General features: G+C 55.3%; 1 protein-coding gene across 4 annotated transcripts; it reads left to right on the top strand.

The window, feature by feature from the left end:
* Window positions 1-2669: 2669 nt before the first annotated feature.
* On the top strand, window positions 2670-16588 carry SLC29A3 (solute carrier family 29 member 3). Of its 4 annotated transcripts, none has more exons than XM_040072017.2 (7): window positions 2670-2704; window positions 3608-3868; window positions 6711-6793; window positions 8717-8943; window positions 9858-10020; window positions 10557-13242; window positions 15472-16588. In XM_040072017.2, exons 2-6 carry the CDS (start codon window positions 3620-3622, stop codon window positions 11218-11220), a joined length of 1386 nt encoding a protein of 461 aa, XP_039927951.1. In that variant the 5' UTR covers window positions 2670-2704; window positions 3608-3619; the 3' UTR covers window positions 11221-13242; window positions 15472-16588. The 4 variants fall into 4 exon arrangements, with proteins under 4 accessions (XP_039927951.1, XP_039927950.1, XP_039927948.1 ...); XM_040072016.2 differs by lacking the exon at window positions 2670-2704 and adding an exon at window positions 2735-2964; XM_040072014.2 differs by lacking the exon at window positions 2670-2704 and adding an exon at window positions 2735-2988.
* The last annotated feature ends 589 nt before the right edge of the window (window positions 16589-17177 follow it).

Here is a 17177-nt window from a genome sequence, read left to right as displayed (position 1 = left end):
ACACTTTCAGGGATGCTGCAGCCACAGCTTCTCTGGGCAACCTGTGCCAGGCCCTCACCACCCTCAAAGGGAAGAATTTCTTCCAAATACCCGGTATAAACCTGCCCTCTTTTCAGTTTAAAGCCATTCCCGCTTGTCCTTTCCTTTACATCTGAATTCCTTTGACCTCCACCTCCCACCCTGCCTTCTCTGGGCACTTTTTGCACTAAACCATCTTTCCAAGGGCCGACATCTATGGATAACTTTGACCAGCTGGTGCCCAGTTCCACCTGTTGTTCTCCCGTTGGAACTCCCAGTTTGCTAATTCCCGTTGGAATTCAGCCGTCCCCAATCCCTGCAGCGACACATCGAGCTCAGCGCCCACGACGGGCTCCAAACCAGCAGCTGCCCCATGAACACCACAAATTTATTCTGCAGGAGAGAGGACCCCCAGCAGCAGCGGCACGGGGGTGTCCCTAAGCGTGTCCCAGCCCTGTGGGGCTGTGCTGTGCCAGAGGGTCTCTGGAGCGTGGGTGATGTTGTCTGTTATCCCTAAGCGTGTCCCAGCCCTGTGGGGCTGTGCTGTGCCAGAGGGTCTCTGGAGTGTGGGTGATGTTGTCTGTTATCCCTAAGCGTGTCCCAGCCCTGTGGGGCTGTGCTGTGCCAGAGGGTCTCTGGAGCGTGGGTGATGTTGTCTGGAGGGGCTGTCGTGGCTCTGGCCCCGTGTGGCCTGGCTTTGTCCCCCTTGCCGGGCTCTCACGGTCCCTGTGCCGATGTGTGCCAGGCTCTTCTCCAGCAGTGGGTTTTTTGACGTGATGGATGGCAGCAGGTCAGAAATATCAGGCGAATCCCTCAGAGCTGCCGAGTTACTGACTCGGATAGGCCGTGCCATCTCCTCAGGTGCTTTCCCAGCCTGGCACGTCAATGCGGATGAAAATCCCACGGAGAAGCCTCTGAAGAGAAACCCACACGCTCTTCTCAAGCCTTTCCATCTCAGCACGTTGCCGGTGGGCCGGCTGCGTGCTGCTGCTTGTTTTGCTCACAAGAGAGGAAAAACCACTGGAGCGTGTCTTGGGCTGCTGTGACATTTGGGTGGCCGAGGCCATCTGACCCGCTCTGCTCCAAGGCTCAGAGGCTGGGGATGGTGGTGGCCAGCTGTCTGTGCGCTGGGGCTACTGGGAGGTACCTGGGTCCCTCTGTGTTTCTCCCATAGGCAAAAAAAAATCCGGACTAAACCATTTTGGGGCTTTCTGCAAAAAAAAAAACCAAAACACAAGGAGAGTGTTTTGCTTTGATGAAGCGTTGGATACATGTGCATGTCCCTGTGTGGCTGCTGAGGAGCCAGACACAGCTTTGGGGAAAGAAACAGGGTAAAAAGAGGTAATGATGTTTTCCTTCGCAGTCACACCATACCCTCAAGGTGAGTGTCAAAGCGTGATGTGGAGGGAATCAAGGACTTTCCAGTGAAATTCATGCTGATGGGGCATTGCAGGAAGCACAGGGAGTAAAGGAGGAGCTCATATCCCATCCTGCAGAAGATGCTCCTCATTCCCCATCCTCCCATTTTTCAGGAGGTGCTGTTTTGGCTACTTCTGACAAAAATCAAGCACAGGCAGAAGCTTTTATTACTGCTGTGTGGTATGCCAGGCTGTGATTAATGCTGATTTTCATGGAATCGTGGGATGATTTAAGTTAGAAGGAGGGGCCTTCAGGATCATCTTGATGCTTCCCTGTGCCATGTGCTGGGACACCTTCCAGTAGACCAAGGTGCTCAGAGGCCCATCCAACTTGGGTTTGGACACCCCATCCAGCTTGGGTTTGGACACTTCCAGGGATGCGGGCAGCCACAGCTTCTCTGGGCAACCTCTGCCAGGGCCTGCCCACCCTCAGAGGGAAGAATTTCCTCCCATCCATCCCTCTGGCTGTGGGAAGCCATTCCCTGTGTCCTGTCCCTCCATCCCTTGTCCCCAGTCCCTCTCCAGCTCTCCTGGAGCCCCTTTAGGCACCGGCAGGGGCCCTGAGACTCCTCTGGAGCCTTCTCTCCTCCAGGTGAGCACTGGCTCCATACAGGGGGTTTCCAGCCTTCGGAGCAGCTCCGGGGCCTCCTGTGGACTCGCTCCAGCAGCTCCATGCCCTTGCTGTGCTGGGGATGCCGGAGCTGGACGCAGCTGCAGCAGCAGGTGCAGGTGGCGGTGCAGGTATAGGTGCGCTCCCATCAGGGCGAGGCAAAATTTTGGGATGGGGCGCGGCCGAGGGGCGTGACCAACACGGAGGGGAGTGGCCAACACAGAGGAGCGTGCTCAACACAGAGGGGCGTGTCTAGCAGAGAGGGGCTTGTCTATCACAGAGAGGGGCGTGGCTAGCACAGAGAGGGGCTTGTCTATCACAGAGAGGGGCGTGACTAGCACGGAGAGGGGCGTGGCCATCACAGAGAGGGGCGTGGCTAGCACGGAGAGGGGCGTGTCTATCAGAGAGGGGCTTGTCTATCACAGAGAGGGGCGTGGCTAGCACAGAGAGGGCGTGGCCATCACAGAGAGGGGCGTGGCTAGCACAGAGAGGGGCGTGGCCAATACGGGGGCGCGCGGCCAGGCCGCAGGGCCGGCCGTTTCCTGCGGAGTCGTGGCGGGGCGTGGCCTCGGTGTGAGTGGGCGTGTCCTGTCCATTAAAGGCGGGCGGGGCGGGCCCGGGCCCTGAGGCGGCGGCGGCGGCGCCGGGTGGGGTCCCCGTGAGTGCTGCTCTGGCGGAGCCGGGCCGGGCCGGGCCGGGGGGACGCGTGGGTGCCGCGGGAGGCTGCAGGGGACGAGGCGGCGCTCCTCGCTTCTGAAGTTCCCCGTTTGTTTGCAAAATCCGCGGTTTCCGGCATTTCCGCCTTCCCCGCGCTCTGGGCGGGGGTTTCGGCGGCGCTGCTCGGGGTGGGCTCCGAGGCTGTCGGCGCGGCCGCGCTGGGTCCCGGTGCCCCAGGCCGGCCTCCTGCGGCGGTCACAGGTGGTTTTCCTCTCGTGTGTCTCTGTGAGTCATTTTACACGGCCGGGTGGCGTCGCGTTGGGTTTGGGAGCCGCTCCGCCAAGGCCGGGTGATGTTGTAGTAGTTTACGAGTCGTTTCGGAAAGCCTGGCGGTATTACTACGAGTTTACACCTTGCTCTGCAGAGCCCGACGGCGCTGTTGGTTTGGTTGCTGTTGGGTTTTGTTTTTTATTGTTGTTGTTTGTTTGTTTGTTTTTTGAGCCTGACGTGAGCTAAGCGACGTTCCTTACTCGCGTAAGTCCAAGGGGAGGTTAATTATTAATTACGGACGGGAGTATGGGTGGAATCTGCTGAGTCCCAGTCCCTTTTCCCATGCCTTTCCATGCCTGGCTCACTCCTCCAGTGTGTGGCTGCTCGAGGCCCTGGCACAGCGTGCCCAGGGAAGCTGCGGCTGCCCCTGGATCCCTGCAAGTGTTAAAATCCAGGCTAGACGGGGCTTGCCCGGGGTAGTGGGAGGTGTCCCTGCCCATGGCAGGGGGTGAGCTTCGAGGTCCCTTCCAACCCAAAGCGCTCCGTGATTCCATGACTTGCTGGGGCTGCAGTTTGTGAGCAGCCCTTTGGGCCCCTGGTGTGCCAATATCCTTGTGGGCTGTTGTTTTCCCAGCGTGCCCGCACCATGATCCCGGCGGCCGGCAGCTTTGCCCCGGACCAGGAACCCCTGCTGGAGGATGCCGTGGGGAGCAGGTACAGCCGGCAGAAGCCAAGGGACCGCTGGCACGGGACCTACGTTATATTTTTTCTCCTGGGCATCGGGTCCCTCCTGCCCTGGAATTTCTTCATCACGGCCAAACACTATTGGAGGTACAAGCTGCAGAACTGCTCGGATGAGCCGGGCCCGCTGGGGCAGGCGGCCTCAGACCTGCGGGTGAGTGCTGCTCTCGAGACAGACAAAATAACCTCTTTTCCTTCCTAACTTGCTCATTTTCCCCCTGCACTTCCCCAGAAGGTAAGTGAACATTCTCTAGGGTCTCACCTGCTGTAATCCAGAGCAAAAGGCTTATTTGGTATTTATTTACAAATAGGTGCAGGGAAGATGCTTCAAATCATTTTGTGGTCTGCCTTTTACCTGTATTTGGACCAAGGAATGTTAAGATGAATCTAAAAAAATAGGGCTTAACCTTTCATAGGGCAATTTCTGCAGTGCAAGGCGTTTTTGTGGTGGTTGGTTTTGTGTCCTTCACGATCTGGCAGGTGTGCCATCAGTGTCTCTTTGCAGTGATCAGCATCTGGCTTGTGGCATGTGGAGCGAGGTGTCGTGGTGAGGGACGCAGCAGCCTTGGGGCTGCAGGTTAATGGCCTCTTCCTGTCCCCAGAAAGGCTGCTTTCTCTTGCTGCTCCTGCCACAGCACAATTGCTTCCCTGTGCCTCGCTGACAAAGCTGTGTGTTTGTTTCTTTGTGGCTGGAAAAACTGTTGGAGCAATGAGGCTGCATCGCATCCTCCTCTCGTGGCAAGGCTCGTTCAGGTGGTTTGGGCACTTTTTGTTTTTATATAAACACAGTAGCAGGTGTGACGCTCACGTTTCCTCTCGGATTTCTCACTCCAGTACACCCACAGCTCTTTTAATTTTCATAGTTGTAAAGTGCCAGCTGCTTTTTTGATGAGGGGAAAGCAGGTGCTTATACCAGGATGCTACAGGCGTGCTGCTGTAAAGCAAGACACTGATTTAGACTGCTGTTTGTAAAACTGCCCTGGCTGCTGCACTGCCTGAAGACCAAAATTACCTGTGTCTGTGCCGGTGAAGGTGCTCTGTCACCACGTGGCGTGGTGTTCCCTTATATTTCCTGCATCCCACGTGTTCCTCACTGCCTCTTCATCATGCTGATCCTCTTGGAAAAAGCTGGGTTTATGTAAAGGGTGTTAAAGTAGGTGTTTGCTTGCACAGCTATACTCCTGGTTGGATCAGCCATTTCTTTGCTGAAAAGGTGTTCCTCCTCCTCCTGTGTGGCCGTGGAGCGGTGCTTTTTCCCTTCTCCAAGGAAAAGCTACATGGCTGCTCCGTGGCAGTCGAGTGTCATCAACACTGAACCAGTCATCCCAGTTTGTGCCTGCTGCTGCAGCAGGAGGGTTTACCTGCGCAGGGAGCCAAACTCTGGAAGGATGCACCTCTGACTGGCATCCTGCTCCTGGTTCCAGCCTCTTCACTGCTGCTAATTTCATGCCCTGTGCTCAGTAACGCTCCAGTGCCTTCAGGCACTGTCATGGACCTGGGTTCCTTTTCCAGCCTGGCAGGAGCCCAGCTGCCAAGTCCGGGCTGGAGCAGAGTAGAAACTACTTTGCGAAAGCACCTTGTGTCAGATTTGCCACTACAATGGTCCTTGGTTTGGGGCTTTTTAAGGCATGCTGGCAGCATGTGTGAAGTTAATATGGGGTTAAACACTTCTACTGTGTGCCTCAGCTCTGTGACTGAGGGATGACACCTTTCCCTGTTGGACCTGGATGTGGGAGGAAGATGTCAGGTTTGCTTTGGGGTTTATTTTAAGGGCTCAGCAGAAAGGGAGAAGAACCAGGTATATCCTGCAGTGCCACAAATGAAAGCATGTCTGTGAAGGGTGGGAATACCCAAGGAGGGAGAAGAGTTGCCATTGGAGATGGATTAAAACCTAACAAGCAGGAGAGATGAGTATGGAACCTGATATTTTCCACTGGTCCAGGCGTGGATTAAATTTGTCACCCACCATTCTGCTGCTGCACTACAAACGTGGTGCAAGGGTTCTTAAGTACTTGCCCAATTCCCTTCTCACTGCTGGTGTGAGCCCATTTGCTGGGAATGAATGAGTATGTCCCTGGGATGCTCATAACACAGCATCTCTGCTGGGTTACTCTGAGTATACCTCTGCTTGGAGCAAAGCATTAGAAAGTCATTTTTCCTCACCAGAAACAGAAGCAAGTTAACTTGGAAGTTTATTGAGTGTCCCCAGGATGGTTTGGAGGTTTGTTTTAAGTAAGTGGGTAAATAAGCTGGTGTTTTAGCAGCCAGCATTGCATTTTGCTTTGTCTTTTCTCCTATGATTCATCGTGTGGCCACAGAGCTTTGAGCCTCCTGCTTGGCTGAGCTGAAGCCATAAGCACAGGCATTTAAGTCTCTGCCTATCTGGACCCTCTAGGAGTGATTATTAGATTTCCTGTTGCTTCCAGTGGAGCTCCTGATAGGGTATAAGAGACAAACGTGCTTGTAAACTGATTAAAAATGATGCAAAGCCATAAAAAATAATGAACTGTGCAGAGAAAACCTGCCAAGTGCCTTTTTCTGGTTGGACATGATGAGACCCCATCTTTGTAGCTAGATAAGCCTAGAAAATGAAAACCTGTCATGATAGAGGTGAATATGTAGGTCATCCTTCCCTGCATCATCCTACCTGCTGGCTGAGATTCCTGCAGCAAAAAAATGGGCTTAAGCCCCTCGAGGGGAGGAGAGGGAACAGACACGCTTTGATGGTGCACAGCAACATGGCAGCTATTTCTTTCACTGTTTATTTTTTTCCTTCTGAATTTATGTCCCTGATTTCCTGGAATAGCCCAGGGCTATGGGAGGGCAAATCCCAGAATTCCCATTGCCCCGAGCAATTTGCAACATGGGCTACAATACAACAAGGTGGATACCTACATCATAACTCCCTGCTGTGTCATATTAGAGACCTGAAATTCACATTTTGTTCCCCCCTATAACATTTTTAACTTTGGGGGCTTTATGTTTTTTCCTGGCAGGACTATTTTGAGAGTTACATCTCCATTGCTTCCACCGTGCCGTCGGTGCTGTGCCTGATTGGAAACTTCTTGCTTGTCAACAAGTAGGTGTTGCTCTGATCCCAAGTGCCCGAGCCACCTTTCTCCCTGCCTTTGCTCCTGTCTTCTTTCCAGTTTCCCAGCTAAGGCTGCCCTTCCCTCAGGGGCAGACCGTGGGGCATCCTGAGCTCAGCCTCCCTGTGCACCCAAAATTCCCCTCCTTGCTCCTGCCTGAGTTGCAGCCAGCTGAGATGAAGTGGGAGATGCACCTTGCTCCACAAGTGCCTGCAGTTGGCTTGGCTAAATAAATTCCTAATGAATTCCTTGCTTAATTGTGTGGAAACTATCTCCCAGGGCACGCTCCTGGAAAAGCTGGCAGCCCACGGCTTGGACAGGAGCACTCTTTGCTGGGTTAGGAGCTGGCTGGATGGCTGGGCCCAGAGAGTGGTGGGGAACGGTGCTGCATCCAGCTGGGGCCAGTCACCAGTGGTGTCCCTCAGGGGTCTGTGCTGGGGCCAGCTCTGTTCAATATTCTCATTGACAACATGGGTGAGGATATTGAGTCTTTCATTAGTAAATTCACAGGTAACACTAAGCTGGGAGTGTGTGTTGATCTCTTGGAAGGGAGGAGGGCTCTGCGGAGAGACCTGGAACAGTTGGATGGATGGGCAGAGTCTAACAAGAAGTTTAACAAGTGCAAGTGCCGAGTCCTGCACTTTGGCCACAACAACCCCCTGCAATGCTTTGGGCTGGGGACGGTGCCCAGGCAGAAAGGGGCCTGGGGGCGCTGGTGACAGCCATGAACAGGAGCCAGCAGAGTGCCCTGGTGGCCAGGAAGGCCAATGGCACCTGGCCTGGATCAGGAATGGTGTGGCCAGCAGGAGCAGGGAGGTCATTCTTCCCCTGTACTTGGCACTGGTGAGGCCACACCTTGAGTGCTGTGTCCAGTTTTGGCCCCTCAGTTTAGGATGGACACCGAGTGCTGTGTCCAGCTCTGTCCCCTCAGTTTAGGATGGACATGGAGTGCTGTGTCCAGCTCTGTCCCCTCAGTTTAGGATGGACATTGAGTGCTGTGTCCAGCTCTGTCCCCTCAGTTTAGGATGGACATTGAGTGCTGTGTCCAGTTCTGTCCCCTCAGTTTAGGAAGGACGTTGAGATGCTTGACTGCATCCAGAGAAGGCAGCAAGGCTGGGGAGGGGCTGGAAGCACAAACCTGTGAGGAATGGCTGAGGGAGCTGGGGTTGTTCAGCCTGGAGAAAAGGAGAATCAGAGATGACCTTATTCTCTACAACTTCCTGAAAGTTGGCTGTGGTCAGGTGGAGGATGGTCTCTTTCTCCAGGCAGCAGCTGACAGAATGAAAGGACACAGTCTCAAGCTGCACCAAGGGAAACACAGGCTGGATATTAGGAAAAAGTTTTTTATAGAAAGGGTGATAAAGTATTGGGGTGCACTACCTGGGGAGGTGGTAGAGTCACCATCCCTGGCTGCTTTAAAAAAAGACTGGATGTGGCACTCAGTGCCATGGTTTGAGGTGTTAGAGCATGGTTGGACTCAATGATTTTGAAGGTCTCTTCCAACGCAGTGATTCTGTGTGAAACGGTCTTCTCTCTTAAAAACACCTTTATTGTCATCAGAGGACTGGTAGACAAAAGCCAAGCTCATCCAGGTAGGAGCAATGCTTTGGTCTGGTCTTACCAGCCCTTGAACTGGGATAAGAAATGGACTAGCTGCACCTTGTTGCAAGCTTGGCTTAAATCTCAAACAGCCTCATGCCGTCATTTGTACCCTTCTTTATCCCACATCAAACTCCTGCATGCTTTGCCTAATCTCCAGATTCCAGCTCCCTGCCTCTCTCCCTTGCCTCTCTCTGCTTCCTCCTCTCCTCCCACATATGTTTTCTTTCTGCCAGCACAGGAGTTGTCCTCCCGTGTCAAACCTTCCCGCTGTGGTTTGAAACGCAGGAGTGACTTCTTCCCCTTGTCCCCAGGGTTCCTGCCAGTGTCCGGATCCTGTCCTCCCTCTTTGTCATGCTGGCTGTTTTCCTGGTGATCACGGTGCTGGTGAAGGTGGACACCTCCTCCTGGACCACACGCTTCTTTGCCCTGACTGTTGGCTGCGTGGCCGTGGTCAGCAGTGCCTCCACTGTCTTCTCCAGCAGCATCTTCGGCCTGAGCAGCTGCTTCCCCATGAAGAACCTGCAGGCTCTCATCTCAGGTTGGGCGATCCCGCTGGGATCGTGCTCTTGGACTTTCCCTTCTTGGCTCCGTGGTTTTCTCTCTCCTGCCTCTGGGGTTTTGTCATGTGGGGTTTGTTTCAGAGGCTTAACTTTGCCCTAATGATAAAGGGAAGTTGCTGAAGGAGAAACTTGCTTGGTCACATGAGCTTTGGTTTACTGTAAATAGCCATAAACTGACCCTGGAGAATTGCTGGGTGCAGGGAGAAAGGATAGAAGGAGATGACATCCCCCTGCCCTGCCATTTCCAGAGAGGGATCTGCAGCTTTGCCTTGTCTGCTCCTTCTGATCAGCCTTTCCATGAGGGTTGGGAGCAGTGAGTGATGAGCTCCCCGGAGCTTTGATAACATTATAAATGCGCTGTGGAATGGTTGACAAACCAAGAGGAGAAGGGGGGAAAAAGAATCAGGATGGTGAAATTTTTCCTGGGGCCAAGACAGGAGTGTTTTAATGAGTTTATCTCAGAGAAGGAAAGCACCACGTCCCTGAGATGGCATTCCTGCCGCTGGTGGCTTGAATTCCCATCTGGGGGAGTGCAGAAGAGAGGCTGGCGATAAGTGTGCTGGCAGAGAGCCAGGTTCAGGCTGTGGAGAAGGTTTGGACTTTGCCTGCAGGGCTGGGGACCTGCAAGCCCAGCAGGTCGGGTCCCATCCTGACCCCTGTGCCGTGCTGGAAATGGGGGTGCAGGATGGCACCTGGGCCGTGGCCGCAGCCCCACAAATACCTGAGGTGTGGAAATGAAGAGGGGGTGGTTTGCGCAGCCGCACCCCGAGCCGGGTGTGGGGCAGGGCCTGAGCTGTGCCCCTGGGGGCCTGTGCATGCCAGAAGAGGAGCTTCTGGGCTCCCCCTCTTGTTCCCTGTCCCTCACTGTGTCCCGCTGTGCTCCCCCACGCAGGCCAGGCCATGGGTGGCACCGTCAGCGCCGTGGCCTCTGTGATAGACCTGGCGGCGGCGGCCGACGTCACCGACAGCGCGCTGGCCTATTTCCTCACCGCCGACATCTTCATCGTCGTCTGCATCATGGTGTACCTGCTCCTGCCCAGGCTGGAGTACTCCAGGTGCGCGCCAGCTGCCAGGGCGCCCCCGGGGATTGCTGGGGGATCCGCGGGGCGCTCGCCGTGCCGGTGCCTGTCCTGTCACCGCCGCCGGCCGCGCTTCCCCTTTCGCCAGAACCACAGGCTGAAACTGGGCGCCCACCGAGTTTCTGCCAAGCATTCCCACAGCTGCTGCTGCTGGCGCTCCCAAAATACGTGGAGTCAGCAGAGAGCCCTAATCTGCAGGCAGCCAGCCAGTAGTGTACCCACGTCCTGCGTGCGACCCACTGGTCTGGTGGTGCCTTGTAGCCCCCCGGAGCCCCCTGCTCCCAAGTGCCTGCGTGCAGCGGGGTCCCCTCTGTGAGCGCTGAGGGTGCGGAGAGATGGGGAGAGAGGGGATGGTGGGTCTGCAGGGCTCACCTCCCTCTACGAGGTGGGAGCTGGAGGTGTGGTGGAGTTTCTGGGTCTGGCGGGCGTCCCTGTGTCTCCAAGTTCTCTCCCGCCCTCTCTCCAATTCTCAGTTGCTTTCCCCCCGTGCCTCCCTCTCTCTCTTTCTCCAGGTATTACCTGAGCAGCCAGAAGGAGAGCCCCTCTCTGGTCACCGTACCCCCTGACAGCTCCGTGGAGGCAGAGTCAGGAGGCACCGCGAATTCCTCCTTCCTCACAAGGAGCGCTGGCATCCCCCCTCTCCGCCCCATCCTGCAGAAAACCGCCCTCCTCGGCTTCTGCGTCTTCTATGTCTTCTTCATCTCCATCATCATCTTCCCGTCCCTCTCCTCCAACATCGAGTCTGTCAGCAAATCCTCGGGAAGCCCGTGGAGCACCAAGTACTTCACGCCGCTCACGTGTTTCCTCCTGTACAACTTCGCTGACTGGTGCGGGAGGCAGGTCACCGCCTGGATCCGGGTGCCTGGCCCCAAGAGCAAACTGTTGCCTGCCCTCGTCCTCCTCAGAACCATCTTCCTCCCTCTCTTCATCCTCAGCAACTACCAGCCCCGGGCTCACATCCGGACCGTGGTGTTCAACCGGGACATCTACCCCGTGGTCTTCACGGTGCTGCTGGGGCTCAGCAATGGCTACTTGGGCACGCTGGTGATGGTGTACGGCCCCAAAATTGTGCCCAAAGAGCTGGCTGAGGCAGCAGGGGTGGTGATGACATTTTACCTCGTGCTGGGGCTGGCTCTGGGGTCTGCCTGTGCTGTTTTCATGGTGCACCTCGTGTAGAGGGGCAGCAGGAGGACGAGGATGCCCTCGGTTTGTGGTGCTGCTGTTGGGTATTTAGGGTTTGGGTTTTTTCCCCAAAAAAGTCAGGTATCCTGTGGTTTTGAGGCAGGGTGCCTGTCTTGGGAGGGAGGGGGTAGCTGCATCCAGGGGGGATGCAGAGGGAAAGTCTCCCTTCTGGGAAGGGGCATCCCCTGTGCTTGGGAAGGTTCCGTCAGACATTGTCACTCCCCAGTTTAATGGAGCAGGGACCAAAACAGCCTCATCCTCCCCAGGGAACTCAGGGAAGCACCAGGGATACAGAGATACCATCTCTTACCCATGTGCCAGTGGTTTTTAGCTGAACCCAGGGCTTTTGGGGGTACCTTGGGTTTAACTGCTGTGCTATTACAAGTTGAGCCCTCCAGGGGTTAGGGGTTACCCCTCACCGAGCTGTGGTGGTGGTGTTGAACTAAAAGGGATTTGAGCCCTGGAGGACCTTCCACAACTTAGGGAGTGAGTAGCAGCTGACCCAGGGATCAGGGCGCAGTTTTGAACAGACTTTATACAACCATTGCACAAAATAAAAAGGAAATGAATATATACATAAGGGAAACCGCTCCACTTGGATTTTTGTTTGCTTTAATTTTTGCATGTAAAATTGAATTGAGGGATCATCTACCTCCTAGCATGGTGCTACTAGTGTTGGGAACTATTCCCTGGCCAAGCTGAGAGGAGCATTTTTCCTGCTGTGACTGTGGCGTGACCCCCCAGGGGAAGTGAAATGCTGAGGTTTTTAAGGTGTCTTCAGTGTGTGTTCAGAGAGCTCTGTCAAAGCCAGGGAGGGGTATGAGAGGGGCCCTGGTGTGAGGTTCACAGCAGAAATCTGGTTAATTCATGTAGACAGGCACCATATGGCCTCCAGATGTTTTCAGAGGGGTGAGCTACTGTGACACCCAAAAATATGGCCCACCCAAAGATGACTGGCTTTTAAAGCCATTTAAATTCCCATATGCCAGCACAGCCTGGACTAAATCTGATTATTGTATTTATTTTCTCAGATTGGCTGGATTTATGGTCTATGAGAGGTGAACTGATAGGCAAGGGTGTAATGGCAGAGCTTGGCAGTGCAGTGGTGCCTCAGAGATGTTGTCTGTGGAAATTAATTCCTTTAAGACTGGGTTAGGAGCAGATGCTCCATTACTGGGGTGCTCTCTGAACACCTCCTGCTTGCCCACGTAGTGGTGGGGCTCTGCTGGGAGAACAGCTGGACCTGTGGTGGTTACTGCCCTGGGGTGCCACGTGGGTGTGGTGGATGCTGGGTTTTTTACACAATTCCTTTCCAGCGTTTAGTTTGGGCCCCTTGGCAACACGCACACACAGTTTGGCTTTATGGCTGGTTTTTATTTCAAGGTAAAGTCCAGACACAAGTGAAGGATCTGTTGGGTGTGCAGTAGTGAGGAGCAGCTTTATGGAACGTGTGGGCTCTTGTTCCTGTCCCTTTGGTGGGTTTGGAGCCCTTAGGCTCCAGCACTTGACCCAGTTGAGGGCCCACCCAAGGGCCGAGGGTCGGGATGCTGGGAGCCCGTGCTCCCATCATCTCCCTGGTGCTGGAAAAATGCAGCAGTTGGTCAAAAAGCCCAACCCAGCTTGGTGTTTGGCAATCAAAAAGTCCCTTTGTGGCCTTCAGTGGGCCTGTCTTTGACCTGTGCATTTCCCCCTGATCCAAGCAATGATGAGATTTGGCTTGGGTTTTTACTGCTCTGCATCTCTGAGCCTCCTCTCCGTGTTACAGACCTCTGGAGGGAGAACTTAGTTATCTGGTACTGTTGCTAACAACGGTAATTCTTGATCCTGTGCAACTGCTGGTGTCTGGAATACTTGGAGATGCACTTGTGCTTGCATTTTTCCTTCTGGTCGTCCTTCTCTCCCAGCTTGGATTGTAAACTCAGAGAAGTCCCTGGCAAGGGCTGCGTGGGGGAGCCCTGAGATCACTGCTTTTGGGAGCACAGTTATTCCAGTGGAATATCCCCAAATGACATGCAGGTAGGTGTGGAGAGCATTCCTGTGGCAGGGGGGAATGAGCAAAAAGGGGATTTATCCCTTGGTTTTGGTGGCATGCAGCTAAGGAAGGTCAATAAATGAGGGGGAAAATCCATACAGATGCAAATTGGGTGAGAACCAGGTCTGGGCATAAAGGAGGGAATGCTGGTGGGAATGCCACCATACGGGGGTGGATGCTGCCAGGCCTCTGAGCCATGAGCTGTGGGTGAACCCCCTGCAAAAGGGGAGGGATAATTTATAGGGAGTTGCATCTAACAGCAGGGAAGTTGCCACAGTGCCTGGGAGAAGCCACATCTGCTGCTCGGTGTGGGTCATACTGAGGAGCCCCAGGTAAGGAAAAGTGGGATGAGGAGGGAAAGGGTGGTGGCGAGGTAGAATGGAGGCTGCTGGATCTGGGCTGCACCAGAGGGCAGCTCCATCCTGCGCCTGGGTGGGCTGAGTTGGTGTGCCTGCCCATGGCAGGGGTTGGGGCTGGAGGATCAGCACAGCCCCTTCCAACCCAAACTTACTCTGTGATCCCGTGATCAATGCACCTTTGACAACAAAAGCAGCCTTGGACCACAGTTCCCAGCCTGGAATGATGCTCTGGTCAGGAGGAACACTGCAGGGATCCAAACCTACTTCATGGCATTTAGCTGGGAGATTACACTGCCTTCTCGTTCTCCAAGAGCTTTACAGGAGGGAGTTGCTCCCCATAATTGGGGTACGAGAGAAAGATCCTGGGTGTGAGCAGGGCTGGAGCTGAGCTGGGTCCGTGTGTCCAGACTAAAACTGCATTCCTGGGTTTTGTTTCTGTGATCATCACCATCCCCCCAGCCAGCAGGGCTGTTTCCCATCTCCCAGCCATCTCCCAGGTTTTGTTTCTGTGATCACCAGCATCCCCTCAGCCAGCCAGCAGGGTTGTTTCCCATCTCCCAGCCGAGGAAAGCGGTGTTGATCTAGCTGGCACGGGAAGGGCCACGTGCTTTCCAGAGGGCTTGGCCCTCTTTCATCTGTGGGTGTCAAATGAGCCATGCAGGCACTGCAGAATTCCTGGGGGTGAGCACGTGGTGTGAAACAGAGTCAAAGACACAAATGCCCGTGTGGTGCCCAGCAGAGCTGGCACTGTGATCTGGGGTTTGGAGAGTCCCAGTCCTGCCAGGCCTGGCAGCCCAGCACAGAGGGGATGTGTGCCTGCCCCACACTGCCTTTTCCAGCAGCCTTTGGAGTTAAATCCAACTGGCCAAGGGGGAAGGAAAGCTGGGAACTGGCAAAGCAGCAGGGTGTGAGGGAGAAGGAGAGGAAGGGCACAAAGAGGAGGAGATGCATCTGCTGCAGCTTCTGCTCAAAGGAGACCAGCTGAGCCTATGCCTGGCCTGGTTTTGTCCCCTCCCACCACTGTGGTGCCAGCTCTCCCTCCCTGCTTCAGAGCTGGACCAGGTTAAGCGTCGGTATTGGGGACTTTGAAGCAAGCAAATGTGCTGGAGGAGGAAAGGGAATTTTTGTCATGGAGCTATCCTCACCTCATCAGTTGCAAGTGCTTTTCCCTCTTTCTCTCTGATATCCAAAGCCCTGTCCTCCCTCAGTGGAGTGCCCACAGGGTAGGAATACTGTCCCCTCTCCATCTGTGGCACCAGCCTTTGCACTGCAGAGGCTCTGGTGCTGTGCTGCGATGCCCTGGGAAGCACCTCTGAAATGGTCATTAAGGGCCCTTCCAACCCAAGCCATTCCGTGATTCCATGAAACATCACTGGGGGCTTGGGAAGGGCCACCATCCTCGGCAGGTGAGCTGAGCTGATCCTGCCCCTCCACGGGTGCCCCAGAGGAAGAAAACAACCCTTGGCTTTGAAACCTTGCCAGCCAGCTGCAGGCTTGCCTGGCTGCTGTTCTCCTTTTACGTGTTTTATGGAGTAATTTGTACTATATTTACACAGCAGCGATAAACAGTTTTTAAAATGGAAGCAAAGAAAATGCTGCTGGATGAATTGTTACAAAAAAGCCCTGTTTTGCCATTCCAGCAGGGGGGAAAAAAAGGGATAAAAATCACCATCCTAGGGACATGCTGTTCATCAGATCTGGGTATTTTTCCCCTTGATTTGTGTGCCTAATGTGAGCAGAAGAAGTCGCAGATGCATGCTGAATTCTGCAGGGAACATATGCATGCATTTAAATCATTTACAGCATTTACTGGTGCAATTGTAAAGCACATTATTTTTCTGCATTTGTAATTAGGCTCCAAACAGATGGTGAAGGACTGCAGCTCCTGATTAGACAGGCTTGTGCTCTGTTGGACGGCGCTGCGAGAACAAACCGAGATGAGAAACTTTTCCTCCTAATTTATCACGCCAGGGCGGGGGAGCGCAGGAGCTGGGGCTGCCTGAGCGTGAATTCCGCTGTGCCCAGAGCCATCCCTCTGCATCCCCCTCGCTGAAGGACGGGGTGCCCGGACCCCTTTCCCAGCCCCTCTTCCATCGCAGATTTTGTGAGCCCGCCTCGCCGCACAGCTCGGGACAGCCGGCAGGGCAGGACCAACGCCTTGGAAATGGAGCAGGAGCCGGCAGGGGAGAAGGGCTTTTACAGCAGGGGCGAGCTCCGGGCCGGTGGCTGTGTCGGAGGAGCGATCCCACCTGCCCGGTCTCGGTTTTGGCACCCTTGGCTTGATGGGGAGAGCTTTCCTCCTCTCCTGGGAGCAACCTTGAGCCTTAGCCAGCACCACGGGCTCTTCACTGCTCCCCCACACTCCCCTCCTCCCAGGAATTCCCCTTGCGGTTGTCACCCCGCTGTCCCCTGCTCACACGGGACAATTCTTCCGGTGTTATCTGCCCTTCTCCCCGCAGTTTCTTATTTTCCTGGCTTGCCTCCTTAAACCACAAATGCGTGGACCTGATCAAAGTGGGTTAAACGAGAGGCACCTGCAGGAGCAGAGCGAAGCAGAGGAGCACGGTGCCAGCCTGGGAAGCTGGGACCCCGGGCGAGCAGCACAAGAGCCCTCCAGGATTCCCTTGAGGCAGCAGCCTGACCAAAGCGCCTTTGTGTCCCCTTTGCTGGAACCCCCAGGCCGTGGAGATGGGCCTCACCTTCCCTCAGGATTTTATCTGGCCGCTGACTGAGTTAGCAGCGAGGTTAGACACAGGAGTGTCCCGGGCTGGCTAGGAGGGAGCTCATCCTCCCCCAGCACAGCCCTGGGGTGCTCTGAGCCCACACCGGGAACCAGCGGCTCCAAGGCCTCGCTGCAGGGAAGGTGGCACATTCATGGGGTGCTCCCTGAGCCCACACCGGGAACGAGCTGCTCCAAGGCCTCGCTGCAGGGAAGGTGGCACAGCCCTGGGGTGCTCCCTGAGCCCACACCGGGAACGAGCTGCTCCAAGGCCTCGCTGCAGGGAAGGTGGCACATTCATGGGGTGCTCCCTGAGCCCACACCGGGAACAAGCAGCTCCAAGGCCTCGCTGCAGGGAAGGTGGCACAGCCCTGGGGTGCTCCATGAGCCCACACAGGGAACAAGCAGCTCCAAGGCCTCGCTGCAGGGAAGGTGGCACAGCCCTGGGGTGCTCCATGAGCCCACACTGGGAATGAGCTGCTCCAAGGCCTCGCTGCAGGGAAGGTGGCACAGCCCTGGGGTGCTCTGAGCCCACACCGGGAACGAGCGGCTCCAAGGCCTCACTGCAGGGAAGGTGGCACAGCCCTGGGGTGCTCCCTGAGCCCACACCGGGAACCAGCGGCTCCAAGGCCTCGCTGCAGGGAAGGTGGCACATTCATGGGGTGCTCCCTGAGCCCACACCGGGAACGAGCTGCTCCAAGGCCTCGCTGCAGGGAAGGTGGCACAGCCCTGGGGTGCTCTGAGCCCACCCTGGGAACGAGCTGCTCCAAGGCCTCGCTGCAGGGAAGGTGGCACATTCATGGGGTGCTCCATGAGCCCACACCGGGAACGAGCGGCTCCA

This window comes from Hirundo rustica, chromosome 8 (genome assembly GCF_015227805.2).
Source record: "Hirundo rustica isolate bHirRus1 chromosome 8, bHirRus1.pri.v3, whole genome shotgun sequence".
In the NCBI taxonomy this organism is placed as follows: Eukaryota; Metazoa; Chordata; class Aves; order Passeriformes; family Hirundinidae; genus Hirundo; species Hirundo rustica.
This window is presented reverse-complemented; position numbering and strand designations above follow the sequence as displayed.

What these genes read in the sequence shown, in the direction of transcription:
- SLC29A3 (XM_040072017.2), top strand. Translation starts at nt 3,620, where the DNA reads ATGATCCCGGCGGCCGGCAGCTTTGCCCCGGACCAGGAACCCCTGCTG. An exon ending in AGGCGGCCTCAGACCTGCGG is followed by an intron (nt 3,869 to 6,710) that starts GTGAGTGCTGCT and finishes TTTTCCTGGCAG; the next exon opens with GACTATTTTGAGAGTTACAT. An exon ending in CCTGCAGGCTCTCATCTCAG is followed by an intron (nt 8,944 to 9,857) that starts GTTGGGCGATCC and finishes TCCCCCACGCAG; the next exon opens with GCCAGGCCATGGGTGGCACC.